At 46.5% G+C, this 21,291-nt stretch overlaps 1 protein-coding gene across 1 annotated transcript; it reads right to left on the reverse strand.

Moving 5' to 3' along the window:
* Positions 1-4,236: 4,236 nt before the first annotated feature.
* Positions 4,237-5,004, reverse strand: LOC147960251 (uncharacterized). Its single transcript, XM_087537973.1, has one exon. It carries the CDS (start codon positions 4,934-4,936, stop codon positions 4,274-4,276), a length of 663 nt encoding a protein of 220 aa, XP_087394099.1. The 5' UTR covers positions 4,937-5,004; the 3' UTR covers positions 4,237-4,273.
* Positions 5,005-21,291: the final 16,287 nt, after the last annotated feature.

Below are 21,291 nucleotides of genomic sequence, written 5' to 3' on the forward strand. Positions count from 1 at the left end.
GATGGAAAGCTCGGCCTCTCGCCTAGTGTTTTGTTCCACTCTTGCCGCCCTAGTTTCCGTCATATCGGTGTTATGTTCCCGGATTTTGCGTTCCTTACGCGGTTGGGTTATAATGGGAACCCCTTGATATTTCGCCTTGATTAAAGCTTTTCCAGCAATGCCCAACCTTGGTTTTACCTTTTGCCACCTAGCCTTTTCTTTTCCTTGGGTTCTGCAGACTCAAGGGTCATCTTATTTTACCCCCCCCCCCCCGGGCCAGTGCTCCCTCTGAGTGTTGGTCCGAACTGGGCAGCCTGCGGGGCCACCTCGGGGAAACTTGAGGGTTGGTTTTACTCGTAGCTTGACCTATCTGAGTGTGCCCTGAGAAAGAGATATGTGCAGCTCCTATCGGGATTTGTCGGCACATTCGGGCGGTGTTGCTGGTCTTGTTTTAACCTGTCGATTTGTCTTGTTGTACCGGGTTGCCGAGTCTGATCGGTGTGTCTTGGGTGGAGGTCTATTCCTTTGTTGACCGTGAGAGCTTGTCATGGGCTAAGTTGGGACTCCCCTGCAGGGATTGAACTTTCGAAAGCCGTGCCCGCGGTTATGGGCAGATGGGAATTTGTTAATGTCCGGTTGTAGATAACGTGAACCTTAATTAAATTAAAATGAATCAACCGAGTGTGTTACCGTGATGGCCTCTTCTCGGCGGAGTCCGGGAGGTGGACACGGTGTTGGAGTAATGCTTGCGCAGGTTGTTCCTTTAGATTCTCGCTCGTGCTTTGCCTCCTCTTCTCGCTCTCTTTTGCGAATAAGTTAGCCACCATAAATGCTAGTCGCTTGCTGCAGCTCCACATACATTTGCCTTATCCTTCCTATAAGCTTAAATAGTCTTGATCGCGAGGGTGCGAGATTGCTGAGTCCTTGTGGCTCACATATACTATAACTCCAGATGCAGGTCCAGGTGATTCCGCTCCAGGTGACGAGTACGAGCTCAAGTGGGAGTTCGACGAGGACTCTCAGCGTTACTACGTGTCTTTTCCTGATGATCAGTAGTGGTGCCTAGTTGGGGTTCGATTCAGGGCCTTGTCGCGTGTTGGGTTTTCTTCCATTTTGGCGCCGTAGTCGGGCCATGAGTGCTTGTATGATGGATGTTATTTATGTACTCTGATGTGACGTGGCGAGTGTAAGCCAACTATGTATCTCCCCCTTTTATTATATATTACATGGGATGTTGTGATGATTGCCTGACTTGCGACATTGCTTTCAATGCGGTTATGTCTCTAAGTCATGCCTCGACACGTGGGAGCTATAGCCGCATCGAGGGCGTTACAAGTTGGTAATCAGAGCCTTCCCCGACCTTAGGAGCCCCATTGCTTGATCGTTTTTAGCAGCCGAGTTGTGTCTAGAAAATGTTTTGAGTCTTTAGGAATTATATATCGGAGAGCTTAGGAATTCTTTTTACTTCCCAGTCTCCTCATCGCTCTGGTAAGGCATCCTGACGTAGAGTTTTGACTCTTCTCTTCTCAAATTTCACTAAAAAAAAATTTTAGGATCACGCGAGTATCTTGGAATCGTTCCGATGGCTTATGATGAGAACATTGTCTTGGTGCCTCCTGTCAGGGGTTTAGTGGAAGTGTCCCGGGGAGTTGAGCTCTAAGCTATTGTCATCATAATTTTATCGTTGCAATTCTGGAATACTTGAGATATGTTCGACGACATCGAAAATCTCTTTTATGCAGTTCGTTGGTGAGAAAACCTCGACGCCACCCAGTACTGGGGCGGGAGTTCGGGAGTATCGCCATAACTTGTATAACTGATGCTTTTCGAAGGTTGAGGTAGATGGTTTCCGAAGTTTTCTTGGTTATGTGTTGAAGGATGGATACAGCTGGATGTAGGATTTGCTAGTTTGGGTGAGATATTATGCTTCCCCTGTATCCCCAACACCTGATTGCATAACCGGAAAGGTTCGGGAGTTTCATAGGTGGGAATTCTAGTAGCTCTAGTTTTTCTTCCACGGATATTGGTTTGAGATTGGGATTTCTTACCGATTATTCATTCTTGATCCATACCTTGTTGATTTATTTCTCTACCTTAATTCTACGTGGCTTCTCAATTTATGGATATGTGACCATTTGAAGAGGAATGCATTCGTTCATTTTGTTCGGATGTGAAGACTATATGTTGCAATTTTCATTCCATTGGATTCAGCTTCAATATTTATCTGTCTATGTGCTAACGGTGGTCAACCTCTTCAGGATGGCTCCCGCTAAGAGCACCAGTCAGAACTAGAATCAAGATCCGCCACCGCCTCCACCTCCTCCAGAGGCATGGCAAGCTATGATGGCCGCAACCAATGCAAACACACAGCTGATCATGCAAATTCTCCAAGAGCGCAATCAAGGCAGTCAGGGGAATCAAGGCAGCAGTCAGAGTCACTTTGCTACACTCAACCAGTTCCTTGCTAACGGGCCAAAGACTTTCAGCAATTGTGTTGAGGCAACCGATGCTGATGATTGGCTTGTGGATCTGTGTAAGCATTTCGAGTGTAGTAACGTCAGGCCTGAGGACTTTGTCAAGTTCGCTTCCTTCCAACTCAAAGATCAAGCTGCAGAATGGTTCCAGCTGTACAAGGATTCCAGAGGTGGACGTGTTATCACTTGGGATGATTTCCGTCGAGATTTCCGAGCTCATCATATTCCGCAGAGCGTGGTTGAAAGCAAGCGTGAGGAATTCCGCAATCTGAAGCAAGGCTCTTTGTCTGTCTATGACTACAACAAATTGTTCCAGAAGCTTGCCGCTTTGCCAAGCAGGACGTGCCTGATGAGAAGAGCATGATATATCAGTTCAGGGGTGGTCTCAGAGAAGATATTCAGCTCGCTCTTGTTCTCTTTGAGCCCTTGAGGTACGATGAGTTCTACAACATGGCACTGAAGCAAGAGGCTGCTCAGTTGAGGTGTGATGCTTCCAGGAAGCGAGTTAGAGATGTTACTCCTTCTTCCTCTACTCAAGTGGCCAAGCAGCAGAAGTTTTGGCTTCCTCCTCCTCCGTTCCATCAGCCGTATCAGCAGAAGAGTAAAGGTGGTAGTGGTTCTTCCCACCCACCCAACCCAGGCTTTCAGAACAAGACTCCGTCTCAAGCTCCAAGATCGAGTGCTCCGTATCACCGTCCGCTTTCAGAGGTCACGTGCAACAAGTGCCAACAGAAGGGTCACTATGCCAACAAGTGTCTCAACCAGAGGCGTCTTCCTCCTCCTCCTCATGTGAGATCGGCAAGTACAGCTATGGTCAAGCATAACCCCAAGCACGTCAAGGTCAATATGGTGAATGCAGCTCAGGCAGAGGACTCGTCAGATGTGATCATGGGTAACCTTCCTGTTAATGATATTCCTGCAAGAGTTCTTTTTGACACGGGTGCATCGCATTGTTTCATGTCTAAGCCATTTTTTTACCAAGCATGAGTTCGTTTCTTCTCATTTGGGTAAACAAATGGATATCGTTTCTCCTGGTAAACGTTTGAGTGCTAGTCTGGAGGTGCCAGATGTTACTATCACATTGGGCGACTACAAGTTCCTTTCTTCCCCAATGGTTCTTGGTAACTCGGATATTGATCTTATTCTCGGGATGGATTGGCTTTCTAAGCACAAGGCTCAGCTTGATTGTGCAGCCAGGCAGATTCAATTGACTCATTCGTCTGAGGATGTAATTGTCTTTGCCGCTCGGGATAATACCATTCGTCTGTTTTCTCTCAATGAGAAGGGTGAATTGGATGCCATCTCTCAAATTCCAGTCGTTTGCGAATATCAAGACGTCTTTCCAGAAGAGCTCCCAGGAATGCCTCTGCACCGGCCAGTTGAATTCGTTATTGAACTTGAGCCTGGCACGGAACCTGTGTGCAAGCGTCCTTACAAGCTCGGACCTGAAGAGTTGAAGGAGCTGAAGAAGCAACTCGATGAGCAAGAAAGAATGGGTCTCATCCGGCCTAGTTCTTCTGCGTGGGGTTGTGGTGTTCTTTTTGTGAAGAAGAAGGATGGAACGGACCGACTTTGTGTTGATTACCGTCCGGTGAACAAGAAGACCATCAAGAACAAATACCCACTTCCCAACATCAATGAGCTGTTCGAACAACTCAAAGGTGCTCAAGTATTCTCCAAGCTTGATCTCCGTATGGGTTATCATCAGATTCGCATTCGTGAAGAAGATATTCCCAAGATAGCATTCAGAACAAGCTTTGGGTCATATGAATACAACGAGTAAAATGAACTTCAGTCCATGAAAGTGCAGAGCTTAAGCTCTATTCAGCAGATGAAAACAGCAGTATGAGGTCTGGGCCGGCTAAAGTAAACATTCGACCTCTCTTGACGAACTCAGGGGCGGGCTCGACAGTCTCGACGCGGGTGGGCAGGAGCGCGAGTCTCCGACGCGCTACGGCGTCGCGCACCTCCTCGAGGATCTTGGGCACATTGACCAGCCGGCCCGTAGTGGAGGCGAGCGCGGCGCCGCTAGAGATGATGGTGTTGGCGTCGACGATGGCCACGGCCAGGCCGCTCGAGTTGGCGCAACTGGACACGATCCATCTCACCGCCTGCGTAGACGACTCCTTGGCCATCGTCTCCTGTCGCGCCATCGCGGCCTCTCCCCACGCCACAGGGGTCGGAGCGGCAGTGCCGGGGGGAGGCGGGGGTGGGAAGGCCACGTCGCCGGCTGCCAGGCCGAGGGCTAGCCACGCTTCTTCCATCAATGCTAGGAGGGAGGTGGTGGGCGCGAGCAAGAGACACGGCGGGAGGAAGAAGAAGCAATTTTGGGGGTGAAAGAGGGGAGATTCGGGAGGCAGGCAAGGGAGGCAGGGGAGCTTCGCGAGGCAAAAGGGAGCGGCGGAGGAGGCAGCTGCGGCGGCAGCGGAGGACGTGCAGGAGAGCAGGGGAGCAGCGCGGCGCAGGGGAGCTCCGGCGTCCATACGCCTGTGTCAGAGCGGCGGAGCACCGACTGGAGAAGACGAGGAGTGCGGGTTGTGTCAGGAGTTTGGGGAGGGGTTTTCTGTAAAATCGTCATAAAGACAACTTTTCCCAGATGGAGGGAGTACTAGAGATGCTCCAAGACCACCCGTAGTCATATGATACTACATTTGTAATGCATAGTATCATAGATTATCTTATTTATTGTCATGCAAGACATCTAACAGTACATTATTTATTATGATGTGTATCATGACATGACAATGGCGTTTTGGCGCCCGAGAGCGCGCGCTCCCTCATACGTCTCCAACGTATCTATAATTTTTTATTGTTCCATGCTATTATATTATCTGTTTTGGATGTCTATGGGCTTTATTATACACTTTTATATTATTTTTGGGACTAACCTATTAACCCAGAGCCCAGTGGCAGTTTCTGTTTTTTCCTTGTTTTAGAGTATCGCAGAAAAGGAAAATCAAATGGAGTACAATTGACCTGAAACTTCACGGAACTTATTTTTGGACCAGAAGATGCCCACGGAGTATCGGAGATGGACTAGGAGAGTCCCGGGTTGCCCACGAGGGTGGGGGGCGCGCCCACCCCCTGGGCGCGCCCCATGCCTCGTGAACAGCCCGGAGGTCCACCGACGTACTTCTTCCTCCTATATATCCCCATATACCATAAAAACTTCGAGGAGCATAATAGATCAGGAGTTCCGCCGCCAGAAGCCTCCGTAGCCACCGAAAACCAATCTAGACCCGTTTCGGCACCCTGTCGGAGGGGAAATCCCTCTCTGGTGGCCATCTTCATCATCCCGGTGCTCTCCATGAAGAGGAGGGAGTAGTTCTCCCTCGGGGCTAAGGGTATGTACCAGTAGCTATGTGTTTGATCTCTCTCTCTCTCTCGTGTTCTTGAGGTGGCACGATCTTGATGTATCGCGAGCTTTGCTATTATAGTTGGATCTTATGATGTTTCTCCCCCTCTACTCTCTTGTAATGGATTGAGTTTTCCCTTTGAAGTTATCTTATCGGATTGAGTCTTTAAGGATTTGAGAACACTTGATGTATGTCTTGCGTGGGATAACCATGGTGACAATGGGTTAATCTATTGATTCACTTGATGTATGTTTTGGTGATCAACTTGCGGGTTCCGCCCATGAACCTATGCATAGGGGTTGGCACATGTTTTCGTCTTGACTCTCCGGTAGAAACTTTGGGGCACTCTTTGAAGTACTTTTGTGTTGGTTGAATAGATGAATCTGAGATTGTGTGATGCATATCGTATAATCATACCCACGGATACTTGAGGTGACATTGGAGTATCGAGGTGACATTAGGGTTTTGGTTGATTTGTGTCTTAAGGTGTTATTCTAGTACAAACTCTATGATAGATCGAACGGAAAGAATAGCTTCGTGTTATTTTACTACGGACTCTTTAATAGATCGATTAGAAAGGATAACTTTGAGGTGGTTTTGTACCCTACCATAATCTCTTCGTTTGTTCTCCGCTATTAGTGACTTTGGAGTGACGCTTTGTTGCATGTTGAGGGAAAGTTATATGATCTAATTATGTTATTATTGTTGAGAGAACTTACACTAGTGAAAGTATGAACCCTAGGCCTTGTTTCCTAGCATTGCAATACCGTTTGTGCTCATTTTTATCATTAGTTACCTTGCTGTTTTTATATTTTCAGATTACAAAAACATATATCTACCATCCATATTGCACTTGTATCACCATCTCTTCGCCGAACTAGTGCACCTATACAATTTACCATTGTATTGGGTGTGTTGGGGACACAAGAGACTCTCTGTTATTTGGTTGCAGGGTTGTTTTAGAGAGACCATCTTCATCCTACGCCTCCCACGGATTGATAAACCTTAGGTCATCCACTTGAGAGAAATTTGCTACTGTCCTACAAACCTCTGCACTTGGAGGCCCAACAACGTCTACAAGAAGAAGGTTGTGTAGTAGACATCAACACTACAAAAAAAGACACATCCATGACATTTTGGGCCGAACGAAATTTTTTTCTGTCATACATATGACACTTCTATGACGATAATTGTGACAAAACCCGGTATCATCATAGATGTGGTGGGCTCCTACTTCTATGACAAAGAATCATGACAGAAAATGGGCTTGTCGTCCTGGGCGGGCCGGAGACGCAGCTACATGGCATTCTTTGGGCCATCCATGACGGAAAAAACCATGGTAGAAGCGAGGGGGTGGAAAATTTCGGGGAGTTCCCAGTTACGGTGGGAGGTCGGGGGCTGAGCGATGCGCGTTTCTCTCGTACACGTACGTGCGTGTGTGCGAGGCATTGGCTCTAACTGAACCAGAGCGAGGCGTTGGGCTCTAACTGAACCCGAGCGATTGCACTGCAGGCTACGCGTTACTGAACCCGAGCGATCGATCGATGGCTGAACCCGAGCGATTGCACTGCAGGCTACGCGTTACTGAACCCGAGCGATCGATCGATGGCTGTTAACTGAACCAGATCGAGCGATTCCTTCACTACTGCTGCTAACTGAAGTTGATCGATTGGATGAACAGTGAGCGTTGCGGGGGGTGGATGAACAGTGAGCGGTGGTGTTGCCTCTGGATGAACAGGACCCCGTGGTGTGGAGGGCTGGATGAACAGCAGACGGTGGAGGGATGCCCGTGGAGGGGTGGTTGAACAGGACCCCGTGGTGTGGAGGGCTGGATGAACAGGAGCCCGTGGAGGCTGGAGGAGGTTGACGGTAGCCCGTGGAGGCTGGAGGAGGTCGACGGTGGAGATGAACAGTATCCCGTGGAGTCCCGTTTTGCGGTACGCCACACCCCTCCCGATGAACAGGACCCCTGTTTCGACCGTAGGAGGTCTGTTTCGTCCGTTTTGCAGTACGCCACACCCCTCCCTATCAACAAGACCCCCGTTTCGACCATAGGAGGTCCGTTTCCTCCGTTTTGTGGTACGCCACACCCCTCCCGATCAACAGGACCCCCGTTTCGACCGTAGGAGGTCCGTTTCCTCCGTTCTGCGGTACGACATGCCTCGTTTCCATCGCCTGTTCCGTCCAAGTCCTCCCGATGAACACGACTACACATTCCGTTCCGACCCAGCCGGTTGGCTCCCACGCATTCCGTTGCCTCCCGATGAACACGGCGCATTCCGTTGCCTCCCCATGAACACGACGCATTCCGTTGCCTCCCCATGAACACGACGACGACGTTGTTTCTCCATTCTGACCCAACCATGTACACGAGCCCTCGCCGTACGTATGCGTGAGTAGGCGTTTGAGACCCCGCCCGTAAGTACGCATACGTGCCGTATTTTCTTTCTTGCACCCTGGCCGTTGTACGTACGTGTACATGCTACGTGCGCGCCTCTACATCCACTAGTATATATGTACGTACACGTTCGCGACCAGAATGACAACGCTACGTACGCTTCGACCAGGTGGGTCCCGACTGTCAGGCACTTCCTTGCATGCGAAGATGTAGCTGGTGGGTCCCAGCAGTCAGGGGGCGAATCATTTTTTTTTGCCCAGACACACTTCCTTGCGTGCGAAGATGTAGCTGGTGGGTCCCAGCAGTCGGGGGGCGAATCGTTTTTTTTGCCCGGACGCACTTCCTTGCGTGCGAAGATGTAGCTGGTGGGTCCCAGCAGTCAGGGGGAAACATTTTTTTCGTGAAATACAGTGGCACGTCGGGTGGGTCCCAGCTGTCAGGTGGAGGAATCATTATTTTCCGGGTAATAAGGAGGCACTTCCTTGCTGCAGCCCTGGACCCAGCTATCAGCCTCTCCACGTACAGTCCATGTCCGATGGAAGTCGTTCCTTAACCACGTTGACCACGCCGCGCCGAGAGAACCAGGGCGGTGGACGACGGTGAGGCCTAGGAAGGGGACGACGCGGAGCCAGGGGAGACGCGGCAGTGGAAGCCCACGCGGAGAGGAGTACGAGGGTTCACTGGTTCGGCTGCGGTGTGAGGCTGCCGCCGCCGCAGGGCCTGACCAGCTGTGGGAATAGTAGGGGGCGGTGAGGCCTCCGCGGCAGCACATCCGGCCATGGGAGGCAGGAGCATGCGGCACGACCGGCGCTGCTTTGGGCGGCTGGAGCAAGAAGACCAAAGGTTGAAGAACCACTACGGCCGTTGGATGGACATCGTACGGTCACTGGAGCTAGAATCGTTTATATTAACTAAGTTGACAAAGCCCTCCATCCCCGTCAAATTAGTAGGCCCACAAGTCAGCCTCCCACCAAGGTGGGTCCCAGCTAGCAGGGGGTATTCATTTTTTTGTGCGTAATAAGGAGGCACTTTCGGTGGGTCTGAGCTGACAGCAGGGGGAACGTTTTTTTCGTGAAATACGGTGTCCCGTCGGGTGGGTCCCAACAGTTAGGGGTAAATGTTTTTTTCGCGAAATACTGGTGGGCCTCCGGTGGGTCTGTGCTGTCAGGTGGAGGAATAATTATTTTCTGTGTAATAAGGAGGCACTTCCTTGCGGCTGTCGTGGACCCAGCTATCAGCCTCTCCACGTACAGTATTCTTCCAACGGAATTCGGTCGTTGACCACATTGACCATGCCGCGCCGAGAGCACCACGCGGTGGACGACGGCGAGGCCTAGGAAGGGGACAATGCGGAGCCAGGGAAGATGCGACAGTGGATGCCCACGCGGAGAGGAGTACGAGGGTTCACTGGTTCGGCTGCGCTACCGTCGCCGCAGAATAACAGGGGGTGTGGGTGAGTGGAGTGGAGGGATGGACTGGCCAGCGGTGGGAGTAGTATGGGGGCGGTGAGGCCTCCGCGGCAGCACAGCCGGCCACGGGAGGCAGGAGCAGGCGGCACGACCGGCGCTGCTTTGGGCGGCTGGAGCAAGAAGACCAAAGGTTGAAGAAGCACTACGGCCGTTGGATGGACATCATACGATCAGTCGAGCTAGAATCGTGCATATTGACTAAGTTGACAAAGCCCTTCATCCCCGTCAACTTAGTAGGCCCACTATACTGGGTCCCAGCTAGCAGGGGGAGTATTCATTTTTTTGTGCGTAATAAGGAGGCACTTCCTTGCGTGCGAAGATATAGCTGGTGGGTCCGAGCTGTCAGCGGCGGTAACATTTTTTTCGCGAAATACAGAGGCCCTTTCGGTGGGTCCCAGATGTCAGGTGGAGGAATCATTATTTTGCGCGTAATAAGGAGGCATTTCCTTGCATGCGGCCGTGGACCCAGCTGTCAGCCTCTCCACGTATAGTCCACTTCAGATACATGTCGGTCGTTGACCACGTTGACCACGCCACGCCGAGAGCACCAGGGCGGTGGACGACGGCGAGGCCTAGGAAGGGAACGACACGGAGGCAGGGAAGACTCGGCAGTTGTTTTTGTTTCCCATGCGGAGGGGAGTACGACTGTACGAGGGTTTACTGGTTCATCTGCCGTCGCTGGAGAATAAAAGCAGGTGTGGGTGAGTAGAGGGATGGCTAGGCCAGCGATGGGAGTACTGTGGGGCGGTGAGGCCTGCGCGGCAGCACAGCCGGCCGCGGGGAGGAGGGAGTAGGCAGTCCCGCCGGCGCTTGTTTGAGCGGCCGGAGCAGGAACAACAGAGATTGAAGAAGCACGACGGCCATTGGATGGACATCCAACAATATACATGCCATCTGTGGAAAGCCTCAAATCTGTGGAAAACAGCATATGATAACCCACAAGTATAGGGGATCAATTGTAGCCTCTTTCGGTAAGTAAGAGTGTCGAACCCAACGAGGAGCTAAAGGCAGAACAAATATTCCCTCAAGTTCTATCAACCACCGATACAACTCTACGCACGCTTGATGTTCGCTTTACCTAGAACAAGTATGAAACTAGAAGTACTTTGTAGGTATTGTTGGATAGGTATGCAAGATAATAAAGAGCAAGTAAATAAAAAGTAGGGGCTGTTTAGATAAAGACACAACTAAGTTAGATTTAGTAGAGAGTTTGTTGTTACGAGAAAGTTATTTGTCCCTAGGCAATCGATAACTAGACCGGTAATCATTATTGCAATTTTATTTGAGGGAGAGGCATAAGCTAACATACTTTCTCTACTTGGATCATATGCACTTATGATTGGAACTCTAGCAAGCATCCGCAACTACTAAAGATTCATTAAGGTAAAACCCAACCATAACATTAAAGAATCAAGTCCCCTTTATCCCATACGCAAACAACCTACTTACTCGGGTCTGTGCTTCTGTCACTCACGCCACCCACCATAAGCAAATCATAAGCATATTGCAAACCCTACAGCGGGAATCCCTCACGCTTGCGCGACACGGAGAGTACCATAGGACAGCACCAATAATAAAACATACAACTCAAACCAATCACGATCATCAAATAGCCATTAGGACAAAACAGATCTACTCAAACATCATAGGATAGCCATACATCATTGGGAAATAATATATAGCGTTGAGCACCATGTTTAAGTAGAGATTACAGCGGGTAAGAGAGAGGTTACACCGCTGCATAGAGGGGGGAAGAGTTGGTGATGATGGCGGTGAAGTTGTTGGTGAAGATGGCGGTGATGATGATGGCCCCCGGTGGCACTCTGGTGCCACCGGAAGCGAGGGGGAGAGGGCCCCCCTTCTTCTTCTTCTTCCTTGACCTCCTCCCTAGATGGGAGAAGGGTTTCCCCTCTGGTCCTTGGCTCCCATGGCGTGGGAGGGGAGAGAGCCCCTCCGAGATTGGATCTATCTCTCTGTCTCTCTCTGGTTCTGTGTTCTGTCCTGGCTCTGTTTCACCGTTTCATATATATATATGGAGATCCGTAACTCCGATTGGCCTGAAACCTTCGCCGTGATTTTTTTCCGATTATTAGCTTTCTTGTGGCAAAAGAAGAGCGTCAACCGCCTTATGGTGGGCTCACAAGGGTAGGGGCGCGCCCTGGGGGGCTGCCTCGTGACCACCTTGGGCACTGGTTCGCGTTGATTTTCCTTCCGAATTTTCCATATTTTCCAAAAATAAGCTCCGTCAGTTTTTATCCCGTTTGGACTCCGTTTGATATGGATATTCTGCGAAACCAAAAACATGCAATAGACAGGAACTGGCACTGGGCACTGGATCAATATGTTAGTCCCAAAAATAATATAAAAAGTTGCCAAAAAGTATATGAAAGTTGAATAATATTGGCATGGAGCAATCAAAAATTAGATACGACGGAGACGTATCAGCATCCCCAAGCTTAATTCCTGCTCGTCCTTGAGTAGGTAAATGATAAAAAAGATAATTTTTGATGTGGAATACTACCTAGCATAATCTTGATCATATGTCTAATCATGGCATGAATATTAAGACACGAGTGATTCAAAGCAATAATCTATCCTTTGACATAAAAATAATAATACTTCAAGCATACCAACCAAGCAATTATGTCTTATTGAAATAACATAGCCAAAGAAAGCTCATCCCTACAAAATCATATAGTCTGGCTATGCTCCATCTTCACCACACAAAATATGCACATCATGCACAACCCCGATGACAAGCCAAGCAATTGTTTCATACTTTTGACGTTCTCAAACATTTTCAACTTTCACGCAATACATGAGCGTGAGCCATGGACATAGCACTATAGTTGGAATAGAATATGATGATGGGGGTTAAGTGGAGAAGACAAAAAGGAGAAGATAGTCTCACATCAACTAGGCGTATCAACGGGCTATGGAGATGCCCATCAATAGATATCAATGTGAGTGAGTAGGGATTGCCATGCAACGGATGCACTAGAGCTATAAGTATATGAAAGCTCAAACTGAAACTAAGTGGGTGTGCGTCCAACTTGCTTGCTCATGAAGACCTAGGGCATTTGAGGAAGCCCATTGTTGGAATATACAAGCCAAGTTCTATAATGAAAATTCCCACTAGTATATGAAAGTGATAACTCAAGAGACTCTCTATATGAAGAACATGGTGCTACTTTGAAGCACAAGTGTGGTAAAAGGATAGTAACATTGCCCCTTTTTTGCAGGCTTCTTTGGCCCCCCTCCCCTTTTTAGGCTTCTTTGGCCTCTCTTTTTTTTGGGCAATGCTCTAATAATGATGATCATCACACTTTTATTTACTTACAACTCAATATTCAACTGGATATCTAGAACAAAGATATGACTCTATATGAATGCCTTCGGCGGTGTACCGGGATGTGCAATGATCTATCATAGCAATGACATCAAAAAACGGACAAGCCATGAAAACATCATGCTAGCTATCTTACGATCATGCAAAGCAATATGACAATAAATGCTCAAGTCATGTATATCATGATGATGGAAGTTGCATGGCAATATATTTCGGAATGGCTATGGAAATGCCATGATAGGTAGGTATGGTGGCTGTTTTGAGGAAGGTATATGGTGGGTTTATGGTACCGGCGAAAGTTGCACGGTACTAGAGAGGCTAGCAATGATGGAAGGGTGAGAGTGCGTATAATCCATGGACTCAACATTAGTCATAAAGAACTCACATACTTATTGCAAAAATCTATTAGTCATCGAAACAAAGTACTACGCGCATGCTCCTAGGGGGATAGATTGGTAGGAAAAGACCATCGCTCGTCCCCGACCGCCACTCATAAGGAAGACAATCAATAAACACCTCATGCTCCGACTTCGTTACATAACGGTTCACCATACGTGCATGCTACGGGACTTGCAAACCTCAACACAAGTATTTCTCAATTTCACAATTACTCGACTAGCATGACTCTAATATCACCATCTTTATATCGCAAAACTATTGCAATGAATCAAACATATCATATTCAGCGATCTACAAGTTTATGTAGGATTTTATGACTAACCATGTGAATAACCAGTTCCTGTCATCTCTCTAAATAGATATAAGTGAAGCACGAGAGTTTAATTCTTTCTACAAAAGATATGCCCCCGCTCTAACAAGTATAAGTGAAGAAAAAGAGCATTCTACAAATGGCGGTTGTCTAAGTAAGAGAAATAGGCAATCCAAACTTCAAATGATATAAGTGAAGCACATGAAGCATTCTATAAAGCCATACTCAAAAGATATAAGTGAAGTGTAAAGAGCATTCTATAAATCAACCAAGGACCATCTCATACCAGCATGATGCATAAAAAATAAAAACCTAAATGCAAAAGACGCTCCAAGACTTGCACATATCGTATGAACGAAACGAATCCGAAAACATACCGATATTTGTTGAAGAAAGAGGGGATGCCTCCCCAGCATCCCCAAGCTTAGACGCTTGAGTCTCCTTGAATATTTACTTGTGGTGCCTCAGGAATCCCCAAGCTTGAGCTCTTGCCTCTCTTCCTTCTTCTCACATCGAAACCTTCTCAATCATCGAACACTTCATCCACACAAAACTTCAACAGAAAACTCGGTAAGATCCGTTAGTATAATAAAGCAAATCACTACTCTAAGTACTATTGCAAACCAATTCATATTTAGTTTTTGCATTGTGTCTACTGTAATATAACTTCTTAATGGCTTAATCCACTGATATAAATTGATAGGTTCATCAAAACAAGCAAACTATGCATCAAAAACAGAATCTGTCTAAAACAGAACAGTCTGTAGAAATCTGAACATTCACCATACTTATGATACTTGAAAAATTCTACCAAAATTAGAAAAAATAAACAATTTGTATAGGAAGACAGTGCAAAAAGAATAGGAACCATTTGAAGTTCCAGCTAAAAATGTAAAATCGCGCACTACAGCCAAAGTTTCTGTCCTGCGCCGTACAAACCATCAAGCAAATGTAAACATCCTAAAGGCAAACCTTGGCACATTATTTTTATAATACAATGAAATTGTACAAGGGGATAATTATTTTTTTGAAAGGTTTCTGTAATTAAGATTCACAAAGTTCCCATGGGCATGAACAAAGTTCAAGGACGTCCCCCACTTTCACAATGCTCGTCCCTCTCACTTTCACTTTTCTTTTTGAAAAAGCTTTGGGTTCCCCTCTTTATTTTTGTTGTTCTTAAACTATATGCAAGCACTCAACAGAAATAAATGACTCTCTAAAACTTCTGGGTTGTCTCCCTGGCAACGCTTTCTTTAAAGCCATTAAGCTAGGCATATAGTGCTCAAGTAATGGATCCACCCGGATCCCAAGGTATATCAAAGCCAATTTTAATTAGAAATGATTTGTAATTTAGTAGTGAGCACAAAGTAACATATATCAAGCAATGACGAAGTCTAACTCTCTTCCTATGCATCGGCATGTCATAAAAGAACAATTCATGCACACATAGTAAAGGCCAATGCATAGTATAAACAGTTTCTTGCAATTTTATCGTATTGGAAACATAGAGAGGTGGAGATATAGTTCCTCTCTCATAATAATTGCAAGTAGGAGCAGCAAGCACATGCATATTATATTCATCAAAATCATCATGTGCAACGGTAAAAGGCAACCCATCAATGTAATCCTTAATAAGTGCAAACTTCTCTGATATAGTGCAATCGGGAGAATTCAAAAAGATAATAGGACTATCATGCGTGGGTGCAATAGCAACAATTTCATGTTTAACATAAGGAACTATAGCAAGTTCATCTCCATAAGCATAATTCATATTGGCATCTTGGCCACAAGCATAGCAAGCATCATCAAAAAGGGATATTTCAAGAGAATCAACGGGATCATAATAGTCATCATAGCAATCATCCTTCGGTAAGCATGAAGGGAAATTAAACAATGTATGAGTTGAAGAGTTACTCTCATTAGAAGGTGGGCACGGGTAGCTAATCCGCTCTTCCTCCTTTTATTCTTCGCTCTCCTCCTCATCTTTTTCATCCAATGAGCTCACAGTTTCATCAATTTCTTCCTCCATAGACTCCTGCAAAATATTAGTCTCTTCTTGGACAGCGGGGTAGTCCTTAATATATAGTTCAACATAGGCATTAGAATCATAATTATCATAGCAACATTTAAGTATGTCAAAATTTTCAGATTTGTAAAGAGTAGCATCATACATTTCAATCAAAGAAGCAATTTCATAAGCACCCTTAAAAGCAACAAATTCTTCAATTTGTTGAACATCATAGTAACTATAAACACCCTTATCATACAAAGATACGATTCCATTATCACTAAATTCACATTGATAGGGAAGGTGTTTCTTAGGGTTTTCAGAACAACAAGTAATATCATATATTTCGCATAAATTCCAAGCATAGCATTGCAAACGATGAATTTGACCCAGTAAAATTTTCCCTTTTTCAGATATTCGGTGTCGCACATAACAAGCGTGCTCATCTAAAGATTTGCCCTCAACTAAGCTAGTTGGGGTTTCAGCACGAGCACATAGGGATCGAAGATGATCCAAGTAATAAGCTTCAGCAGTGTGATAGATTTTGAGTGGTTCTTCAACCATTGGTTTAGTAGGTACAACTATTTTTTTTGGTATTTTGCGTTTTCTACCCGTAACTAAAGATAGAAAACAACTAAGAACAACAAATAAAAATTACTTAGTGATAAAGCAAACAAGCACACACGAGAATATTCACCCCACGCTATTGCTCCCCGACAACGGCGCCAGAAAAAGGTCTTGATAACCCACAAGTATAGGGGATCAATTGTAGCCTCTTTCGATAAGTAAGAGTGTCGAACCCAACGAGGAGCTAAAGGCAGAACAAATATTCCCTCAAGTTCTATCAACCACCGATACAACTCTACGCACGCTTGACGTTCGCTTTACCTAGAACAAGTATGAAACTAGAAGTACTTTGTAGGTATTGTTGGATAGGTTTGCAAGATAATAAAGAGCAAGTAAATAAAAATTAGGGGCTGTTTAGATAAAGACACAACTAAGTTAGATTTAGTAGAGAGTTTGTTGTTACGAGAAAGTTATTTGTCCCTAGGCAATCGATAACTAGACTGGTAATCATTATTGCAATTTTATTTGAGGGAGAGGCATAAGCTAACATACTTTCTCTACTTGGATCATATGCACTTATGATTGGAACTCTAGCAAGCATCCGCAACTACTAAAGATTCATTAAGGTAAAACCCAACCATAGCATTAAAGCATCAAGTCCCCTTTATCCCATACGCAAACAACCTACTTACTCAGGTCTGTGCTTCTGTCACTCACGCCACCCACCATAAGCAAATCATAAGCATATTGCAAACCCTACAGCGGGAATCCCTCACGCTTGCGCGACACGGAGAGCACCATAGTATAGCACCAATAATAAAACATACAACTCAAACCAATCACGATCATCAAATAGCCATTAGCACAAAACAGATCTACTCAAACATCATAGGATAGCCATACATCATTGGGAAATAATATATAGCGTTGAGCACCATGTTTAAGTAGAGATTACAACGGGTAAGAGAGAGGTTACACCGCTGCATAGAGGGGAGAAGAGTTTGTGATGATGGCGGTGAAGTTGTTGGTGAAGATGGCGGTGATGATGATGGCCCCCGGTGGCACTCCGGCTCCACCAGAAGCGAGGGGGAGAGGGCCCCCCTTCTTCTTCTTCTTCCTTGACCTCCTCCCTAGATGGGAGAAGGGTTTCCCCTCTGGTCCTTGGCTCCCATGGCGTGGGAGGGGCGAGAGCCCCTCCGAGATTGGATCTATCTCTCTGTCTCTCTCTGGTTCTACGTTCTGTCCTGGCTCTGTTTCACCGTTTCGTATATATATGGAGATCCGTAACTCCGATTGGCCTGAAACCTTCACCGTGATTTTTTTCTGAATATTAGCTTTCTTGCGGCAAAAGAAGAGCGTCAACCGCCTTACGGTGGGCTCACGAGGGCAGGGGCGCGCCCTAGGGGGGGCGCCCCCTGCCTCGTGACCACCTCGGGCACTGGTTCGTGTTGATTTTCCTTCCGAATTTTCCATATTTTCCAAAAATAAGCTCCATCCATTTTTATCCCGTTTGGACTCCGTTTGATATGGATATTCTGCGAAACCAAAAACATGCAACAGACAGGAACTGGCACTGGGCACTGGATCAATATGTTAGTCCCAAAAATAATATAAAAAGTTGCCAAAAAAGTATATGAAAGTTGAATAATATTGGCATGGAACAATCAAAAATTATAGATACGACGGAGACATATCAGCATACAGCCCATCTGCCATTATTTCAAATAATTTACAGCCCGTTTGCTAATTCTTACGGGTTATTTTGAAGCCCATATTCTTTTTGTTAGCATTACAGCCCATATTGTGGCCACGGTTAAAAAATTATACGAGATTTTGCATATCTCGGTGCGGTCTGAATTGTTTTTAATTCCGAAATTTCGAGTCACATTCAGACTGATTTTAAAAATAAATGTATATCAATATAAAATCCAATAAATTGTCCACGCATAAAAATCAATGCAATTTAAAATCTCGAAATGAAAAAAAGATATTTGAAACTAATTGCCGGTTTGATGTGTTTTAAAAATATACAACCCATTTCTCATTACTGATAAGCCATTTTCTCGGCCAGCCGAATGAAGCTCTCCTCGTCTTGAAAGATTTGCAACCCAACAGGCCTGATAAAGCGACTTACTTGACAAATCACAAAAAAACTGGGCTAGCCATTTTCAGAAAGAAAAAAACTACTGGGCTGGTCTGTGGTAAACATAAAAGAAAAGGCTGTCTAGACAGGCCAGAGTGTCCCGCACAGCCTAGTTGACACCCTGCTTCCGTCTCAAAAACAAATTAGATAAATGCCACTCCAATTATGGCGATTCATAAAAATGCCACTGCAATTTCCAAACTTTGAAAAATGCCACTGCAATTTTTGCAAATTTTGAAAAACGCCACTGCAGTTTGCAAACTTTGAAAAATGCCACTCCAGACTTCAAAAAATGCCACTAGAAATGGCATGAAATGGCATTTTTCAAAGTTTGGAAATTGCAGTGGCATTTCTCGGATACACCATATTTGGAGTGGCATTTATCAAATTAACCTAAAACAAAAAAAACTGGGCGAGCTGCTGGGTCCCTGGTGTCAGCCGCTCGTTGTGCAATTCTCTCGTTTATTGACTACGTTGACAATGGCATGGGACCCAGATGTCAGAAATCCACTAGGAGGAGCCATTTTTTATTGGCTTGAAATAAGGAGGCACTTGCTTGCGTACTGCCATGACCTTGGCGGGTCCCTGCTGTCATCCTCTCCACGTACAATCATCTCCTGATTGTGTACGCGTCAACTTGCTAGGCCCACAAGTCAGCCTCTAAACCCGTGGAGCACAAATACAACTCATTTAAAAAATAACAGCCCATTCCATACGTTCAAACGGAAAGTTCAACATTCAGAGCAAAGTAACAGGTCTGATCCACATATAGAGTACTGAACTTCCACGTTGACAACCATCATAGCCAAGTTAACTATCTACTCCCACTAATACTCTAGTAGCGTACAAGTACTGACTTACTCTTAGCTAACTAGAGATGCCGGCCGCCATATGTGGTACACGCTAAACGCCGGCACCAGCGTCGTGCGCCTCGCCTCGGACTTGCAAGAGGTGCGATAGGGCGCGTTGCTCGCGCGCGTTGGCCCTTTCCATGCCGGTGTGGTCCACCGAAGCTTCGGCTTCCAAGCGGGAAACCCACTTGATGAGCTGGTAGTAAAAATTGGCGTCGCGAACGTGTGCATACCCGACAGCCTCCAGGGCTATTTGTCGGACATTGGCCTCCACGTAGTCGGCCCAGTTGTGGGCGCTCTGCTCGCGACTCAGAGCGTCGGTGCGCTGCTGCTCCATGTCCCGCTGGAGGCGCAAATCGGTGATACGCTGCTCCTCCGCCAGGCGGTCGTGCTCCAACAACTCCTGCTCCTCCGCCATGCGGTCGCGCTCCAACAACTCCTCGATCTCCGCATTGCCATCTAAAGACAGATAGGATGCCTCCTCCCTCCGTCTTCCTTCCGGTGAAAACCCGAACACTAGTTCCAGTGGTGACCGCCTCTGGCGTCGCCTACCGCGGACGGGTGGGGGCATGGCGGACGTGGCGAGCGACGTCGGGCCGGTGGGGGCTTATGAGGATATGGGGAGTTGGGTCACGATGGCATCGGAGAAGGCCGGGAAACAGTACTTATAGGCGGAAGGTAGCGCGACGGTTATCAGAATTCAATGCATAATGGCTTAGCGCGCCAGCTTGCCGTCGAAAACTAGAGAAACTGAAATTATGACTGTGTCGTCCCGTCCCGTCTGGGTCGCACACCGGCATGGCGGTCAAACGAGTGCACTCGAATCACCCCCCTCCTTGTCAATAATGATTCCACGGGTTTAAAAAGGCTGCAAAAATTAAAGCGTATCTTTTTTGCATCAGTTAGCTGCCTTAATTACGGCTGGCTGCATGCAGGCACTCAGAATCGCTCGCAGGCAGTACCAGGGAGATATAAGGCCAGTTTGGCTTGTGTCCTGAGCATCTTTTGCCTAGCCTGGGGTTGTGGCTGGATTTCATCCACGCTTTTTTGGTTGCTACCCTGTGAAGAAGAAAGCCCGCCTGGCCTGGGTTCCCTTGCACTTTAATTAGCCTGGCTGAACTCCAGACACTGCAAGTAGCCTGGCCCAGGCGAACGATTTCGAACGTCTGGCCGTGCCTGGTCGTGTGGCCACGAGGCTAACAGCAACATGGATGGATATTAGCATTAAATAATTGATGCATGGATTGATTGATGGGACGTTGATGCTTTGCCTGGCCCAGGCATGAACCAAATGTTTTGGCACCACACAAGCCTGGCCAGGCAGAAATATTTTACATCTCACGTCCACACCAGGCAGTACCAGCCATCAAGGCATGAGGGTCAGGTCACGAACCAAACTGACCAATAAAGTTTGAGAGAGATTGAGGAGCCCCGATAAGGCTGAGTGGTGCGTCAGATAGCTGAGAGGGGGAAAGAGATATTCCATCCGCTCGATAATGCAGTGCATGTAAATTTTTTAGAAGTCAAACTTTGGAAACTTTGATCAGGTTTACGCAAATGTTATTTATATCTACAATACCAAAGATATATCATACAAAACTACATCTCATGGTGAATCTAATGGTATATGTTTGCCGTACTAGATGTAATTCTTTTTCTCCACGTACATGGTCAAACTTTGTGATGTTTGACTTTTCAATAAATCTATATGCTATGGACCGAGGAGAGTGCCTCAGTCGAGACAGATCAAGTGTGTGTGAAGGAGAATGAGTAAGTGTGCAAAAAGAATATTTGTGTGAAAGAGAAAGTGACAACAAATGATAAATTAGAGAGAGTGTGTGTTTTTTTGTTTCTTATGCGAACATATCACACATGCATCTCCGAGATGGAAAAGCGAGGCGAGGAGATACACGAAGATAGCTAGTGTGTGATTGTTTGCAACGGAGAGAGACACCCCTATAGCACATGTCCAATAGAGGTCTGGCCAA

This window comes from Triticum urartu, chromosome 7A (assembly GCF_056163025.1).
Source record: "Triticum urartu cultivar PI428250 chromosome 7A, HENAU_Tu73, whole genome shotgun sequence".
Lineage (NCBI taxonomy): Eukaryota > Viridiplantae > Streptophyta > Magnoliopsida > Poales > Poaceae > Triticum > Triticum urartu.

Bases quoted from the DNA above. Each gene is read 5' to 3' on its own strand.
- LOC147960251 (XM_087537973.1), bottom strand. From the start codon at position 4,936: ATGGACGCCGGAGCTCCCCTGCGCCGCGCTGCTCCCCTGCTCTCCTGC.